Source organism: Wyeomyia smithii, chromosome 1, assembly GCF_029784165.1.
Source record: "Wyeomyia smithii strain HCP4-BCI-WySm-NY-G18 chromosome 1, ASM2978416v1, whole genome shotgun sequence".
NCBI lineage: Eukaryota > Metazoa > Arthropoda > Insecta > Diptera > Culicidae > Wyeomyia > Wyeomyia smithii.
In genome coordinates, this window is record NC_073694.1 from 63,334,318 (window position 1) to 63,352,717 (window position 18,400).

At 38.0% G+C, this 18,400-nt stretch overlaps 1 protein-coding gene across 1 annotated transcript in view; it reads right to left on the reverse strand.

Annotated features, from left to right (window-relative positions):
- Positions 1 to 6,475: 6,475 nt before the first annotated feature.
- The window catches only part of LOC129721625 (nuclear factor 1 C-type), a 67,963-nt gene continuing 56,038 nt past the window's right edge, over positions 6,476 to 18,400 (reverse strand). The window contains exon 7 of the mRNA XM_055674388.1: positions 6,476 to 7,138. Coding sequence (XP_055530363.1) covers positions 6,990 to 7,138 — 149 coding nt within the window. The 3' untranslated portion in view covers positions 6,476 to 6,989. The remainder of the gene's footprint in view (positions 7,139 to 18,400) is intronic.

The window sequence follows — 18,400 nt, forward strand, 5'->3', positions numbered from 1 at the left end:
ATAGAATATTATAGATATTTTATTCACAGTTTCCATTTAGAATCCCTTTTTGTTATAATTGTTTACAATCCAAAAAACCTGCATTGAATCAGTAGCCTTAATCAACAGTGACAGTAGGAACTATTGCTGTTAATTAGTTTAGTTCCTTTCGTGAAATTGGAAACTTGTCAATAAGTTCACTGAGTACGGTAGAAGAAATTGTGCATAATTAACAAGGGTTTGTCAAATTATTACCATTTATTGTAAAATTTCATAACTTCAAGCGCAGCACAGTGATGTAGTATAAACTAAGGTATGTAGGAATCTAGTGAATCGAATAGATTAAAAAAAGGCAAACATTCAGTTAAATTTTTTAGGTGCTAAATAAATAAATAAATATATAGAAAGAATCATTTAGTTCAATAACGTCATAAATTATTACGATCAATATACCTCACAATCAACTCAAACAGCTAAAAGTGCATCCGTTTGGATAAGCAAGTTTGTATCAGTGTTGTGTAAGTTTACCATTTTCGGTTTTCAATACAACCACAAATTGCTCATTTTTTGTGGAATGACAGCTTTTCTGGGACTTCAAAGATTAAAATTGATAAACTGAAGATTGTTTGCATTTCTTTTTTCCTTTTGCTGTGATCATCTATGCTGTATACAGTTACTTTACGATTATTGGTCAGTCAGCGTCTTGTCTGAATGTTTAAAAATCTATCTAAAATCGGAAGAGTAATCAACTACCAATGATTTACATTCTATTTTTGTGTTCTGTCTGATGTGCACTTTCGATCAGCAATTAGTTTCACTGCAGCTGATGTGTAAAAATTCATCACAAAAGTTGTTTTGTTGTTGTAACAACTTAAAAATAAGTTATTTTATTGAGTATTAGGCTGATACAAATTTCGAATTCTTTTTATGTCCAAGGTTATCAAAGTTAGCAAAGGGGGTGGCAAAAAATAAGTAACACAGACGAAAAAAAAAGAAATATCAAAGTTTGCGTGCAAGTTATGACGTTTGTAACTTGCACTCAAATAAATGTAGAAAAATAACAGTTTTTATTATTATTATTTATTTCGCTTGTCTTTTGACGACACTCTCGCTGTCACTGGACTTGTTTGTTGCTAAATAAAGTATTTATGCTGTCGAAAAACCAATAAAATGAACAGAACAGTTTGAGCTTTTTTTTCTTCCCCTTCCAATATTCAAGATTTTTAAAGAAGGGGAATTACATAAAATGAAAATAAAATTTGTAACGGCCTTATTAGGCGAATGTAACAAAAATAACCAAATAATGGACTGACCCACAATTGTGCACCGCAAAATGTAACATTGATACAATCATGAGTCATTTCGCTCAAAGCACCGTGCAAGATTGATAATTTAGTGACATACGCAAATTTAAATCATCTATCGGCAACACTGCTTTTCGAAGTACACAATCAATTCTAGATAAACATTTCAAAAGGTCGTATCTGCTTTAATCGGTTTTCCGGGGCGTCTTTTTATTTTGGTTCAGCTTAAGCAACTTTCCCAAGCGTGGTTTTCATTCAGTCCACTATAAACTCGTGCAAATAACGTGGCATAAAAAGTGTTTAATAAGTTGTGGTGATTGAATGAAAGTGATCGATCAAAAAATCGATCAAAGCAGATAGGACCTTTTGAAATGTTTCTCTAGAATTCCCCATCGACTCGTGAATAAAACTTATTTTAGTGGTGTAATTAGGACTACAAAATTACGTGTGATAATGAAGGTAAATACTAGAATGCTGTTTCTAAAGACAATTTGTGCACAAACAGAAGTCGATTTAAAAATGATCTTTTTATTACTTTCAAAATTATACATCATACTTTGGTAGTAGCAAACAGAAGAAACGTCAAGTGAAACAAACGAGGTTCATGATGGCTTGCATGAAAGCTTGTATGCATGGCTGAGTGGGCAGACTAGAGATGTTACGGATGTGATTATATACAGATGTGCATATACAGATATTTATGTGAGTCCTGATGCGGATGCGGATACGAATGGCAATTTTTAATGCGGATGTTCCACATTTACGGATGCGGATGCGGATATCCGTAACATCTATAGGACAGCCAGTGCTGTTGTTTCCACTGTAATTTTTCTTTTGCTTTTGTTTTCCAATTTCAGCAGCGAAAATTGATAAAATTCTTCATGGTCAAATTTCCGCGAAAATGAACCAATTAGGGAACATACTTAAACGACGTAGCATTTTTTTCATGATTTTCAAACCCCCCCCCCTCCCCTCTTAAAACTTCATCTATGTCTGTGAAAAACACAGAAAATAATTCGAAATTCGCAAAAGAAACTAATCGCTGCACTTACCAGCTTTGAAAAAAAGTATCTTGTAATTTTAACTATTAAAAACCACAAAGAAACAACGATTTTTGTTTTCAAAACAGATTGTGTGTTTACACAAAATTTCAGGATGCCACAGATAGAAAGATTTCGACAGCTCTCGCTGCAAAACTTTGTGTAATGTTGTAGTGTATTTATGGTATGCATTTTTCCTGCGAAAAAAAACCGGTCTTCCAAAATAAATGCCACGTTGATTTAAATTCATCCTCCCCCCCCTTTTCACAGCTTGTCACAAAACGACGATATTGCCCCCATTATGCTACGTCGTTTAAGTATAGTCCCTTAGGGGCCGTTCCTAAACCACGTGGTCATATTTTGATCCCTTTTTATACCCCCGTACCCCCCCTCCCCCCGTGGTCTTTCGTGGTCTTTTGGCCAACTCCCCCGCCCCCCTTGCGACTTTAACCACGTGGTCTTTTCATTTGTCTAGTGCCAAAAATTCGCTTAAATTTTTTAAATTTTTATTATTAAACATTCAGTACATTCTATATTTCTAAAATGCAAAAGCTTTTGCTCTTGACTTGGTGGCAACAATAAATTATAAGTCAGGAAAAAAGACCACGTGGTCATTTCGTTAACCCCCCCACCCCCATGCGTGGCCTTTCGTGGTCTTTTGACAAACCCCTCCGTCCCCCTCTTTATGACCTCGTGGTTTAGGAACGGTCCCTTACGTGCGAGCATACCTAGCGCAGACGCCATGAGTAGGAACCAATCGGTAGCAAGAGTAGGCATCATCAGTACCAAAAAAACTAACAGAATTACAGAATAACGTAGAACTTCGTAGCCGCAAGGTTACAGAGTCCGCTTTGACAAGCGAGCGGTGATACGTTCGAATCTTAGTAGAACAAAGCCATTCGTTGGTAAAAGGACTTCAAGTATGGGTTTATTCTTAGGCCCTGCCACACTAAAAATATCCTTCCTGACTAAATAACCGCTGTTCCAAAGCTTCGATAATATCATAGACTATAGCACGTTATACGCTGATAGAGTGATAGCTTGCAGGAGGCAATGATAAGATCAATAAGGAACGAAGTAAGTTACTAAGTCTTAAGGAAAAGACAAGAACTTACTTCTCAATAAGTTATACTGCAAAAGGGTAAAAATAAAACAAAATGTGCGAACAGCAAAAACGTCCGGACAATACCACAAAAGATCAAAAAACTACTGGTCACAGTGGGGTCCATACAAAAAAAAAAAACAGAATTACCCTGTTTCAACAGGCCAAATAATGTTTGCTTCCTTGAGCCTAGATTATTTTGATGCCTCGAAGGTAAAGTACTTCTGAGAAGTTTGTAACAACCTTTTTAGGCAGACAATTTACTGAGAATGTTATAAAAACTGATGTTTCCATTCAACATGCTAATATAGACAACAGCAAACTTAGAAAAGCACGCCCCACCTTTGCCTGGTCTTCCACCCTTTTTGCTAATTATTATCGAGGTTTGTAGGATATTAAACACAGTTGAAACCGAAAGATTACTGCTTTAAAAATTATTAACTGTGAATTTTTTACCAGTTTGTGTGCAGTTCAGTTTAAACTGTACAATGCGCTTGCAAAATGCTTTTTTTTGACGTTATTTTCAACAGAACTGAGCATGCGTAAACAAAACAAAAAATAATGGCATATAGTGGTCCGTTTTTGCTGTTGACTAATTTCAAGCGAAAGAATTTTTAGGATAGTATATAACTACGTTAGGAAAAACCTGGAAAATCTCAAATTATTTAGGAATTTTATTAGAAATTTTGGAGAGTAATGAAAGAACAAATACGGATTTTTTGCTGTTTAAATCGAACTTTGTTGTAAGGATTTAAATTTGCTTTTTGCAGATTCGAGTATTAAACATTTCTTCTACCCATTTTACCTATTTCTCTCGCTCTTATACCAACGCTACCAAATGTATTTGTATGGCAGTTTCCATCCACTAGTCATAAGCTTAGAATATACGATTTAATTACCTAAATATGCAAGAGTTTATTTTTACAATAAAATAATTTTACTAGAGCATTATATTTTTTTAGAAACGCGAAAAATATTCAACACACATCCATTTTCAGAAATGATTTCAACACTTTTTCAGAGAGTTTCAAATAAAGATAAACCGGAGGTAGATTGATATACAGCTCCAATAAATTTCGAATAAAAACTGAGCAACAAACAACATCAGAGATGAGTATTTCGAATACAACAGTAATCAGAGCCGGATTTAAGGGGGGGGGGGCGGCTTGGGGCTCGGTTCCCGCATTTTTGGAGCCTCCACAAAACGAGAAAAATTTCTTTTCACTATCAAAAATGAGACTCAATCAAAAGTTTAATTTACAGCAAGAAAATTTAAACAGACCATTCCAATCTGAAACTTTCGTTCAGTGTTATTTTTTCGCGAGCGCCAATATCACAACTAGATCCATAAGAGTTCACCTTCGATTCTCTTGGAATGACACACATTAACACACCATTTGAATCGAACCAGCGCGCATGGGAGGTAAGGCAGAGAAAGAAAATAATCCAGAATTTTTTTTGATGCATTGCTGTTGATTCCAAATAAAAATAAGCTTATTTGTCCGTGTGCAGATTTTATTGACCTGCAGATGTGTGTAGTTTTTTCCTAGTTTCTGTAGATTATTGCCAGGGTCGCCTTATATTTTCGCAGTCTTTCTCAAATTGTGTGCTAATTTTTGCCTGTGGATCGCAATTTTTTCAAATTGCGGTAGGATTTTTCTAGATATCAAGAAAAAAATTTCGGATTTCAGATCTGGCTGTAAACAGTAAGCAAGCACCGAATTTACTACTACGTTTGTTCAAAATGTGCAATCGCCACAAAACCCCGCGTGTATATCACAGTGGAGCTTAAAAAAGAAGATTACATTAAGAAAAAAATCAAAAACTCGTTAGTGCCTTCAAAAATCATTTTATTTGAGCCTTATACCCCATTCACACTACACTGCTTATTACCTGATATCGGGCCATTCGTGCTATCGAGGCCATATCACCATGTCATATCCATATCACCTGACATTCCATACAACCGAGCTGTCATTGGAATTCACCTCGGCTACATGGTATCGCGGATATCATGTTCGAAAACCAATAAAAACCAGATTTGCAGCAGTTGGCAACACGGCCAAAAGACATTTGATGCAACCCCACAAATTTCGAAATTCGCGTTGCTTGCGAAATAGAAGCAAGAAAATATTTTGAGTCTTGTCATCCCGCACATTTTCACAATTGCTTATGAGAGTTCGCGTTGGTGCGAGCCAACTAGCTGAAATCTCTATCCTAATTACATTGCTCTTATTGTCTTGTTTTTGCCTAAACCTGTTTTTGTTTTCTTCTCTTTTCAATTACCAAAGTAAATGTCAAACCATATCATCTGACTGTAGAGTGAACACCCGAGGTGACATCCGATATCATCTGGCGATATCAAGTGATATGCGGCGTAGTCTAAACAAAGCATAATTATCTCGAACGTAACTGGAGGAAGGTCTTTTTCGAAGATGAAGATGAAGATGATTGAAAATAGGTTGCGTACGACTATGAAGAATAAATAACTGTCAAACGTAGCATTGTTAAGTTGGTAGTACGATATTCTGAAGAAGTTGAATGTTGTTTATTTAATTAATAGTTCTCTGAAAAAATAAATCTAACAAATTTTTGGTAACTTTTCAATACGATTTAACTCGTACGATAAAAAAAAACGGTTTATTTTTATTTCTGGGCCCCCACTGTAAACTGGGCCCCGGGCCCCCACAATCATTAATCCGGCTCTGACAGTAAAAGCAAAGCCTTGGTGCTACATTCCGTATCGGAATTCGACCTTCTGTTTTACTATACACAGACTTCGCAGCCGACTGTTAAGTGTACAGGACAATTGCGGGGCTAGCGCTACGATCCAACTAACACTAACAGTCTCTCCCGAGCCGGGACTCGAACATACGACGAATGGCTTGTTAGGCCTGCATCGTACCTCGAGACCAGCTGGGACCTCCGGCTCTGACAGTAATACATATTAAGTAACGGGAGTGAGAAGGAGTGTGAATATGACTCTTAAATCAAAATGTGCGATGCTTGCAACAGAGGTTAGGTGACAATGTCATTTAAAGGAATAAGAATTATGTTCGTTATTGGTAATTTTATTTCCAGATTTTCACGATACTAAAAATATATTTGGGTATGCCTACACATAAATAAATAGCACTAAAAATTTTGTTTTACAATCATAATTTTTATTGACTAAAAAATGAATATTGGAATTTACAAGATTTTGTGTATGCTTAAATTAAATCGTTTTCCTTCTAGCTGGTGAAGATCAATCCAGTTGGTGAAGGAGGTGAAGATTCTCCAGATAAACCGTATGATAAGTTTGGCTCTGGTGTCATCCATAAAATCGCTTATTCTGAAATGAGTCATAGAAAAAGAGAACCCTGCGAAAGAAAAAACTGAAAAAAAACCTTGGCAAACATATCCCTCCAATGATGTGAAATATACAACCTGTAGAAATTGCAGAGTTCAATGATAAAAACATAACCTAAATCTAACTCATATAAACCATCAGTCTCTTATCACGGTGAACAAACCATTACAGTAATATAGTAAAAACACAAACAAGCTGAAAGTAGAAACAAACTACGATACAACCTTGCGTGATGCTCCAGAGCTCGGACGATGTGAAAACGCCCGTGGGTGCGATGAAGTCGTAGGAGAAAGCCTTACTACTTCCCTTCGAAAATTTCCTCGTAGCGTTGTGTGACTTTTCTCCTTGGTTTTCCTCATCGCTGCAGGGATGCGTTGATCGTTCGGTCAGTAAGTCAATTTTATATGTTTTATTTTTCAAACATATATTTCAGTGCACAGAACAAACGAACGAACGAACGATGAAGTAGTTGAAGAATAGGTGCAGTGGGATGAGAAAGAAAAGAAGAAGAAAAAAGAAAACAAAATGAAGAAATGATCAAAAAATTGTCTCCAAGCACGGTTTGTTAGAGAGATTGGTAGGATAAACGAACGATAGAAAGCGAGAACAAAAGTTGAACCATTTCTATAAACTACCACAACAAAACACTAAGCTGAGGGGTGTGTCAATGAAAGAAAAGCAACTGCCACCGGAGCAGCTGTCACCAATGGGGGCTAGCTGCCAGCATAGGGGCTGGTTCAGCGCCCAACTTATCAGAAAATTAAACAGATAAAAAACAAATGCTAACATTTTTGAGTGTAAAACAAAACATCGGTTTATGTCTGAACAGAAAACCGAAACTCAACAGATGCTATATACTAATGTGTTCTATGCGTGGGTTTGGTGATGGGAAATTAACGAAAACGTTACACGTTACGAGCGTTTGTTTGCCCAAAAAACCGAACAACTAAATCTTTGCTACAGTGGGGTGTAGTTTGTGCGAAGTGTATGTGTGTATCAAGACAAAACAAACTTACCTGAAACCTGTGCGAAGAAAGAACAAAAAGAAAGTAATTTATAGACTTTGCCTCAGAGCACATATTTTTTGTAATGATGATAGTATTTTCTTTCCTGAACGTTGGGAACTATTCACAAATCTTCGATCATTTACCAACGCCAAAAATGCCTAGGCTAATACAATTTTGTTTCAAGATCGCCTGAGAAAAATCTCCTCACAAGACGCCTTTCGTTTCAAGGATATTTCTCAGAATTCCACCCTCGATTTCAACCCGAACAAACATTGCCTTAACACTTGCGAAACCGGCCAATATTTATCTTGTGGGAACAATTTCAGAGGGATCATATTTTCACACCTTTCCGAGTGCGAATCGACGATCCTAAGAGCCTCTTCTTCACCTACCGGAGGCTCGATCGCCACCGAAGATAACCTCAAAACCTGGAGAAACCAATTCCGCTCAAAGAGTTGAAAGTAAATTTGACCGCTTGTCTGTTCTTCCCGAGCCCGGTCAAATATCAATACCAACTTGAACCTGACACCGCACAGGATCGATCGCGATCCTCCTTTTGTGCTTCAGCAAGCCCAACATATATTAACGAATATTGATCCGGTAAATATTGTTGCTCGTCGTTCATTGATTTTTCTTTGAAAAGAAAGCAAATTGATTGCTTTTTTACTCACTTTAGAATACCGAGGGCAAACAGAGCGTAGCCTCCAAGAAGAAGACTGAACAATATGAGCCCGAAAAAGGAGAAATACAAAACAAAACAAACCACTTTTCAAGTGGGGACGGAGGTTCCATCACTCGAGACCGCGAGGCAATGGGAGAGTCTAGCCTGAAGGCTGGAAGGTGTAAGAAAGTAGCCTCACTTTGTCCTACACACAAAGAGGCTCTAAAATGCACAACAAAACATGCGGGGCGCTGTTTTCTTAATGTTTGCCTCTTTTGTTGCTGAAGACACACAACACAAAGAACACAACACCAGGCAAGGCGAGCCAGAGGAGAATGGGCAAAATATCGAAACTCAAACAGCACCACCAACAAGAACACTGAAGATGTTTCGAATAAAATGGATCTCGGGAAAACAAAATAAAAGAGGCACTAAATTATCTGGTCATCATCGGGGTTTCAATAAATGAGAGCTGACCGAAGATAGTGGGAACTGGGAGTGTGGAACACTGATGACTTTTTTATTTTCACTACACCAGGAGTAATTACAGTGTTGTTCCGATTTTCTCAGCCCCTTTAGTCGTTTTGGGTCTATATAATCGGGAAGCTAATTAAATCGGATCAACTTTTAACTGACTCGAAAATCCGACGATATTGTTTTAAACTCCAAACTATTTTTTAGGCTTATTGCTTAATGGTAAAACTTTTGTCAATTTTAGTAACCTGCAAGTTCATAACACGTAATGTGTTTTATACACTTAATGTATTTTATACCATGAATTCAGAGTAACGATAATATAATCACAATCTAAACCTTAAAATATTCTTAAATACTTCCTATGTTACCCCAAGACACTATTTTGCAAATTTGCTTAGATAAAAATTTGGTAGTCACGTTTTAATCTATTATCGGCAGGTCAATTCCTATTCCCACCTGTATTTGGTTTTCTTCGTCGAATTGAAAAGAAAACTTGTGAAGCAATACAAACATTATATACAATTATTCAAATAAATTGAAAGCAAACATACGCCATTGCACCGTCGTTCAGAGTGTGTGTAAATTCCATCAGTACCACGTTCTGTAAGGTAATATGCGAGTAGAAGGAGAAATATTTTCGCACAAACATTGCTTCCATAACTGTCGCAAAATGTGTTCAAGCTCTTTTCGTATGTGAATATGAATAAATAATTATAAGTTTTTGAAAATTCAAATAATAACGAACAATGATTTGACATGCCACAAACACGAATAAAGAAAGGTTGACATTGACAACTTGACCATCAAATACAGGGTGTTCAATAAGTTCCAATACACTTTGAAAATGTGTTAACAGATAGAAAATACAAGATATTCTTTTTTGAGTTAGTTTTTTGAGGCGATGTTTATTGAGAACCTTTATGACACATTATCTGAGAGCAAACTCCTAAGCCCCCCTGCCCTCCCATTTGATGATCTTGGAAATAAGCTTCTCAGATTGGTCCATAGTGCTTCCTCTATGTTCGCTTTTCTTGGGTAGTATGTACGACCATACATAAAAATCCAGGGGACTAAGGACCCGAGAGCATTGGACCACAAAGTGATATCGAGAAAATTGAGTCAAATTTTCCCGGAGCTCTATTTCGTTGTCTCCGTCAACTTCAGGAATATAAGGAAGTGCCTCAGTAGTCTTAGAGGTCGTAGATCGTCCTCAGCGTACTTAGAATCTACCTTTTCGTTGAAACGTTGTCACCATGCAGTAGTTCATCGTTGATTCTTAGAGATAATTTGAAGGTGAACGTATCAGTCGTTGTACCCCACCACAGCAAGTCGAGGACTTTACTGGCACCATCTCGTTCAAATTTTTCTCACCCGAACTCGTTTCCAACTCCTACAGAACTCGACATGAATTCTACTGCCAGTTCCAGATCTCGAATCCTGCCTTTGCATGGACGTATCGGACATCTTTCGCTAACTGTATCATCTCTTTTTCCGTTTCTACGTTTGAGGACATGACGTCGTTGTAATACTCCTTCAGTATCGCTTCCACGTCTCTCGAAAAATGGCCTAGGAACCGCTGCGTATTACAGTTTTTCACAAACTTCCGGCAATCATTACTTTCCTAATGTAAACATCTGGACAGCGGCCTTATTGTTCGTTTCACCATAGAAACCTCCAACACTGTTGGTCGTGCAAATTCATGTTCTCGCTCTCTCATTGTCCTTTGACGATAGTGGTTTGCGAGACTCACACCTCCCGTGCTGTGCAGATACATGTACGCCTTCATAATCACGTTTGCTTTGAAAAAAAGAATACAAATTGCCGATTTTTCATGGGCACTGACGAAGCCTCCCATTCAGCTCCAATCATAGTAATCCATGAGTCAACAAAAAAAATTCGTGATGGCGTAAACAGTAAAGCTACTCCATTCTGAAGTGGTCCTATGTATTTTACTTCCCTTACAAAGATCTCCGAGGTGAAGCTCATTTTGCACACCAAGTTCGCTAAGAAGGTGCTGTTGTGGCTGACAAACAGCGAGAAGGGGATGTCAAAGCCGGTTTTCTTTGTTTCATGAACTAATGAAATTTTTTGTCCTATGACTCACATTTTAAGTTATAAAGTAGGCAATGTATGTAATTTTCCGAGGATGCTAAAAATGAACACGGACTGACGATGCGATAGAGACTTAGAAAAAATTTCCCTGGTCCAGCCGGAACTTGAACCCGCAATCTCCGATGTCCTCGGCATGGTGTTTTGGCCAACTATTGGGTTTTCTTTGGCTCTGGACTGGCTCTGAATGGGTAAATTTATAGTACGAAGTGCCTACCAGAAATTACGTTGCTCGTCAAAAATACCATGAGGGCAGAGACCCACTACTCGAAGCGATCGTTGCAAGAGATGGAACGGCTGGATATGGATTTGTCGTATGGTACAAACCATATTATGAAGATTACCGTCGCTGTCAAATCATACTCTGCTTCGACGCAACTGGTTTGGCGTATTCTCAAGAAACACCGTATGCGCTTTTTAGATTTGTCACTGTACCCACTGACCAAAGCGGAATTGTTACTACACAAGCTTCTCCCACAAGTATCTTCCACCATTTGCTGAAGTCACCGTCTTAAGTCACCGCCATCAATGTTTGACGATACTTAGCTTAGTCAAGCCTCATGGTAGGTGGCAGTGCCTGGACGAGTTCTTGAAGAAGTACCATGTTGAACAGATGCTCATTAAATCCACAGGCTATTTACGATCGTTGCACATGTCCTGGACTACGACGCCGAAATCGATCAGAGCTCCTAACCTCTCTGCCTTCGACGCTGGTATTCACCGAATCTAGCAGAATCTTGCAACATTCACAATGTCTTGATGGCACTTTTAAGTTCCGCTGGATGAAGCAACCTGCTTCGGACGGTCTCGAGAGCTCTCCTCTTCAAGCTACGCTGAAATCGAAGTAGATTTTCCTCAACGCTGAAGCCACACATCCTAGTAGTACTTCTCGTACATTAAAAAAAAATTCTTGACTGCCAGGATACTTCTCTGTCACAGCATGCCGCGCGGTTAGCTGACTTCGGCTTAGTTGGGATCGGAGTCAGGTAGATTTGATTGAAGTCTGGTTGTTTCTATCGCCCGTATTCGTCCTCTAAACTCCTCGTTTGCTAAACCTATTTCTTTGTCATTTCCACAAGTTGTCTTTTCATGTTCGCCGGTTATTAAATGAATTTTATCTCATCTACCGACCGCCTATGATATACAGGCCCGTAGCCACCGGGGGGGCTAGGGGGGGCTTAGCCCCCCACGCGTTTGCATTGCCCCACCACGCAATTTTCTCATATATTTGATTGTTACTAGGTACAAAAAACCAAAAGAAAAATCTGAAATATAAGAAATAAGCATTATTAAATAGTCTCTAGTTTTTTTTTATTTTACCGATATCAGTCAATTTCTGTTTGTTAAGAACAATTGCACCTTGCATTTAAGTAGTTCAATAAATCTCAAAAGAACCGTGTTCGAGTTCGAACAATCAAAACAGTCGAGCTCAAAAAAGTTAAATTACTCAATTTTGTGATGAGCCCGCCTGATTTGCGGCGAAGTTAAAACTGACGATCCGCATACTTCCGTTTCAGATGTCCGGTCCAGCGTCTGCGAGTGAAAATGTCAGTTTTTTTTTTAAATGTGTCATTTTAATGAAAGAACCAATCACAGTTTTATACGTTTGATTATATAAGAACAATGCAAAACAAGTTTTGCTGTAAAATTTGACCAGTTTTTCCAGAAGTTTTAATTTCTCACTTTTTGATTTCTTGGATTGAACAAATCGTGGGCAAAAAATGACACACAAGACAAGTTATTTCAAATATTAAACTTTCAGCCAGTATCCAAACTCACTGCAATGAGGTTGTGATTCATGTTTATGTTCAGTTCAATCATTTTAGGCAGGACTTTTCCACACCTCGGAAGCATAACCCAGTCCGTTACCTGGCCCGGACAATTATATTCCAGTTAGGTCCGAAATGAAACCGGACAACAACATTGATCAAACAATGCGAATCGTAAAATTTAGAACTTAGGCTGACGGTTGAATCGCTCCATTCCTTCAATATTTCTTCGCGAATAGAATCTCTCAGTATCGTCGATTTCGAATGATGCGATCCTCGAAGAAAGGTCTCTAACGCTGTAATTCCTTCAATGCATTAGTTGCTTCAGACTATAACTTTTAAAAACTCTCTTCTGTTCTTAGTTTTTCGATCGTTGTGTAAATGGCTCTAATAAGTGTCATAGAATCGTTATATTCCATCACTCGACCCTGTATTGCTTCTCTTGCTGTTTGATAATTTGTTTAATGAATATTGAATCGATCGAATCGTGGGTTCGTCACGGTAAGGCACAAATTTAAATGAATAATGAGCTTCTGAATCTTTTGGTGCTAAAACTATCGAAATAAGAGGAAAACTGAAAAACTTATAAGAATTTTAATTTAGGTACTCCGTGTGACACGTAAAGGTACTTTTCTGTCGAGCACATAACGGTTTTAAACTGCTTTCTCTCCAAAAAAAACGTTTACTTAAAATAATTCTCTGCCCCCCCCACGCAAAACGGAGTAGCTACGGCTCTGATGATATAGTCCACATGGTAGAAGATATTGGCGGCCAATTGCGTTTTCAGCGCATAACTGAATGTTTCCGTCGTTGGTCAACAATTCGTTCGAAGTTGGTTTTCGACATGGTCCAGTGTTCAAACGAGTTCGTGAAAAGGATGCTTTTGAAGGACGATACGAGGTTTCCTTGGACGGACAACTGTCAGAAGGCTTTCAAAGTGGCGAAAAATTATTTGAAGTCTTGGTCGGCACAATCTGTTTGAGAGGAAAAACTGAAAGTTTTCCATCGTAAACACTATGAGTTGAGTATTGAAGAACTAGTTCTGCTGTGGGACTTTCGCATTGAAGTTCCTACCAAACTCAGCAGCTGAGTTCAAACTTGGAGGTGTAATTTGGGTGTGTAAGCCTATATAAGCTGATAAAACAGATACGAATCCGGTTTGACGAGTTCAAAGTTTATTCTGAGAGACGACAACATGAGATGCCTGAAGATTATAATGTTAAGAAGAAGAATTCCATTGCTGCAGAAGAATTCAATGTTAACCTCAAATTAAAATATATAAATGTCTTTGAAGAAATGTACTCCTACCAAACTCAGCAGCTGAGTTCAAACTTGGAGGTGTAATTTGGGTGTGTAAGCCTATATAAGCTGATGAGGCAGAAACGAATCCGGTTTGACGAGTTCAAAGTTTATTCTGAGAGACGACAACATGAGATGCCTGAAGATTATAATGTTAAGAAGAAGAATTCCATTTCTGCAGAAGAATTCAATGTTAACCTCAAATTAAAATATATAAATGTCTTTGAAGAAATGTAGAGTTGAGGAAATATTTGCATCTGTGATTGGTATATTCAAATAAATAAAATTTTTGTCATTGCTCACGGTTGTTTTCATTGTCGATTGGGTTACGAGAGGAAGTCAGTATGTAATATGAAAAAAATATGAGTTAAATGACAAAAACTGTGATTAATGCTGAGCAACTAAAAACAAAAAATATTTTCATTACAATTAGCAGTGAAGATTATGTAGTTTATTATAAAAATCTTCACAGTTTTTGTTATACCGTTCTATACTGCCGCAATCTCGCAGACTGACGTAAGCGCCAAAGTGGCCGATTTGTGTTTTTTACGATTAAACGATAGAATACACCAAATTGGACCTATAGGCGCCGAAATTTGATCAAAAGTGCAAAAATTAGCGTCATTGATTCATGAAAACGGAATGACGTAACCGCCTTTTCTACTCAAAGTGGCGTAAATCCAACACAACTATGTTTGCGATACGTTTATTACATTCAACGACTCGTGAACTAATTAAGCATATGGAACCAAATTTGGCATGTAGAAGTTTGTGGGAGCAGGAATCATTTCAATGGTGGTACGGCCCCTCTCCCTTCTATGCACGAGTAGGGTTCCATACAAATGAAACACATATCTGAAACAATTCCTCTGGAAAACAGCTCAAAATGATCTAAATGATGCACATGGCCAGGCCAAGAACCGACCCCAACGACTATTTTGAATTATGAGATGGCAACTTCTCCCAAAACAATCGAATACCACTCAATAGGGATATTTCCGGTTTTGGGATGATGCACAAAAGCCAACAATCGACCCAGAGAAGACCGCGTTAAACTCAGATCACGGATTCAGCTTAGCGGTGATGAAATCGAGGTAGTTGACAAGTGCGTGCATCTTGGCCAACTGGTGTTTACCGTGAACGACATTAGCAGAGGAATTCGTTGAGGTTCTATGGCGGAAAAGTCTAAGGCCACGAAGCTAGGTCCATGCTCGTGGATAATTAAAGCGTCCTTATGATTTTGTAAAAGATGGCAGATGCCACGAATGCTATTATATTCCAAACTAAATTCATTTCCAAAAACGTATTCTCGGATCGCGACTATTTGACTGGTTATGAACAAAAAAATTGTTCAGCGACAAAATTTATGAGCAATCAAAAATGGTATGAGTTTAACATTTTAATCAAACTAGTTTTGTTAGTACATCCTTATGTTTGCAAAAGAATATAGCTCCTTATGTAGTTCCCAATTTTAAAAAAGTAAATTTTAAGGTTGTTGATGCAATTTCAATAACGCCAGGCTCCTGTTTACAAGTTGAGTACAATACAACTGTTTTTGGTTTAATTGCGTCCATGTCTAAAATTATCAGACTACTTTCCGAACTCACCTGGAAGCCTAGCGGGCTTAATGATGAATATGAATTTACCGAAACTAAAACTCAGCTCTCAAACGTCCGCACGTTAAGGCCCACTATCCGGACTCGATCCAGACATTATTCAAGCATCCCACACAACCTCGCCCCTCCTTTTCCAACTTCTTTTATTCTTCTAGGCCAGGGTCAGACCAGCCAGCACAGACAGCGCGGGGTGCGAAAATTGCTAAATCATGCCCATTTGAAAGCCTACAAATAAAAACAATCCAAAACACACCATTGATACCCTGTACTTTGGGTTATTCCCTGCTTTCTGTGTGCCGCAGCCGTCCGAGATGAACCGGAGCAAGCGGCTAGAGCCCAAGCTGCTAGATGAAGAAGGATGATGATTTAATAGAATCGGTTGCATTAGAGATGGTTTTTTTTTTTCGACGGACATCGAGACTTCCCTTTTCCCGAACGGTTCGCCGGAATGGGGCTTTCAAGCTAGCCATGCGCGATTGTATCGCTATAACAACCCCATAAACTTCCAGCAGAAAATTCCAGCGCCAGCTGGGACGTGCAGAACGAAGCTCACTCGGAACATCGGGTCAGCTTGCGAAAGTGCATTGGATCAAGTCTAATAGGGGTTCTTTCATTTGTATGCAGACCGAGTTGTCGGACAATTGTCGAAGATAAGAGGAAGAGCGAGGAGAACGCTGACCATAAGTGAATTGTTACGCCACACAAAGCTGACTCCCATCTCGTTGTCATTTGCTTTTGTATGAGAAATCAATTTGTGATCGATCGCTTGTTAAAGGAAGAGACAGTAGTAATATTTTTTTTGTTACTTGTGACAATCACGTAAAATGGTGTCAGAAGGGAAAATTTCTATCTAAGCCATCACTTTCTAAGCGGTAATGGCGGATTCTGGGCACAACTCACCATTGAATGCGCGAATTGTTACGAATACTTTCGTAGTTCAATTTTGTTGGTTAACGGCTGTTATTCAATGCATTTGACAAATAAAACTTTTTTCCAAACGTTTCATAAAACTTAGATTATAAAAATTGAATAATTTATTCTATTTTCGCAATTTATTTAATTTATTTTTGCAATAGAACCATTATGCCAAACACTGCCAAATGTTTTTTCTATGTCTATAAGAGCCTCCTCCCCCCAGTAAAATAACCTCCACCTCCAGTAAAATAACATTCAGATTTGTTATCATAGCATCAAATCATTAACTCTGAACAATTTATGAGTTGTACAATGAAAATGGCGTAATCTAAGCTATCTATCTGCAAAAATTGAATTTCCATTCATGACGAACATATTTCGTGCCTTTTCAATGGTAGAAAAGTTATTTGTATTCAACGAACCCAGCCATAGATTTAAAAATAGGCTATTTAGCTCGAATTTGTTGTAAATTAGGCTTAGATTCATTAAGATTAAGTGTCAGATGAGTTTTAAGTACAAATACAATTTTTTTATACTTATTCGTTGAAGATGATTTCGCCACTGACGATCAACACTGGAACAGCCTCATACAAAAGGTCATGCAAAACCTGAGATTTTTTTCGGAATTAGATTTAAAATCGATAGTTTGTAAAAACTAGAATGCCAACAAACCAAGAATCAAGCATAGGTTGAAGAAAATTTGTATGCTTTAGCATATCGTGAGGTTGAGAAAGTTAGGGTTTATTTATTGATAAAATAAAAAAAAAATATTTTGATTATTTTATCACTCTGCAAAATGCAGGTTCTTCCAAAACATGATGATATTATGCTTGAAATCTCTTCAATATGAGTTAGATAGAAGGGAAAAAATTTGATAGATAGGCATACCTCACTATGCCACGATTAAACACAATGTTTCACAATTTTCCACTAATGAGCAATTCTCGCTGAAACCAGGCCACTAGATGCACAAGATCTTTCAAATTTGATATAAATGCACATAATAATTAGTAATAGAGAAAGAATAATTATGCCATTTTTGTTTGATTGAATTTGATGACCCCTCGGTCACCAAGGGGTGAAACAGTTTCTAGAAAAGTGGAAAATTTGACAAGTTTTTTTTAATTTTTTGTTTGAGCTATACCTCTGAAATTCTATAAGATGCAAGAAAAAAATTAGGTGAGCATCAGTGTTAACCTACCAATTGAACGAATTTTCCGTGCAATCAACGTAGTAGTCATATGCTGAGACTTTGAGTGGATGCGCATGTTATAACCACAGACTAACAGACGTAACACTGGAACCTAGCTCCATCGCCACAAATAACGTTCATTTCAAATTTTCAATCGAATAACAATCATCGCGCGAAAACGTCGTCTGGGGCGCTGTCATGCAATCTCATACATATTTTGCAGTTCTCCATTTGACACATGCAGTAGCGCTGGCGCAGATGTCAAAATACATGACGCAGCGCGAACACGACAGCAGATGGTGCTAGTGTTACTAATGTAAAGTACTGGAATCATCCAAACGATGATTTTATTGAAAATTTGTTCGACGTGTTATGTCTGTTAGTCTGTGTTATAACCCTACTATAACAATATATGGTCCCCGTGGTTCTGTGGTAAGCGATGTCGGTCGGCTAGCTCTCCACACGGTTGTGACATCGGGTTCGATTCCCGATCAGGTCGAGGAACTTTTCGAGCTGGAAATTTTCTCTACTCAGCACTGGGGCACGGTGTATCGTTGTACTTATCCTACAACATGCAA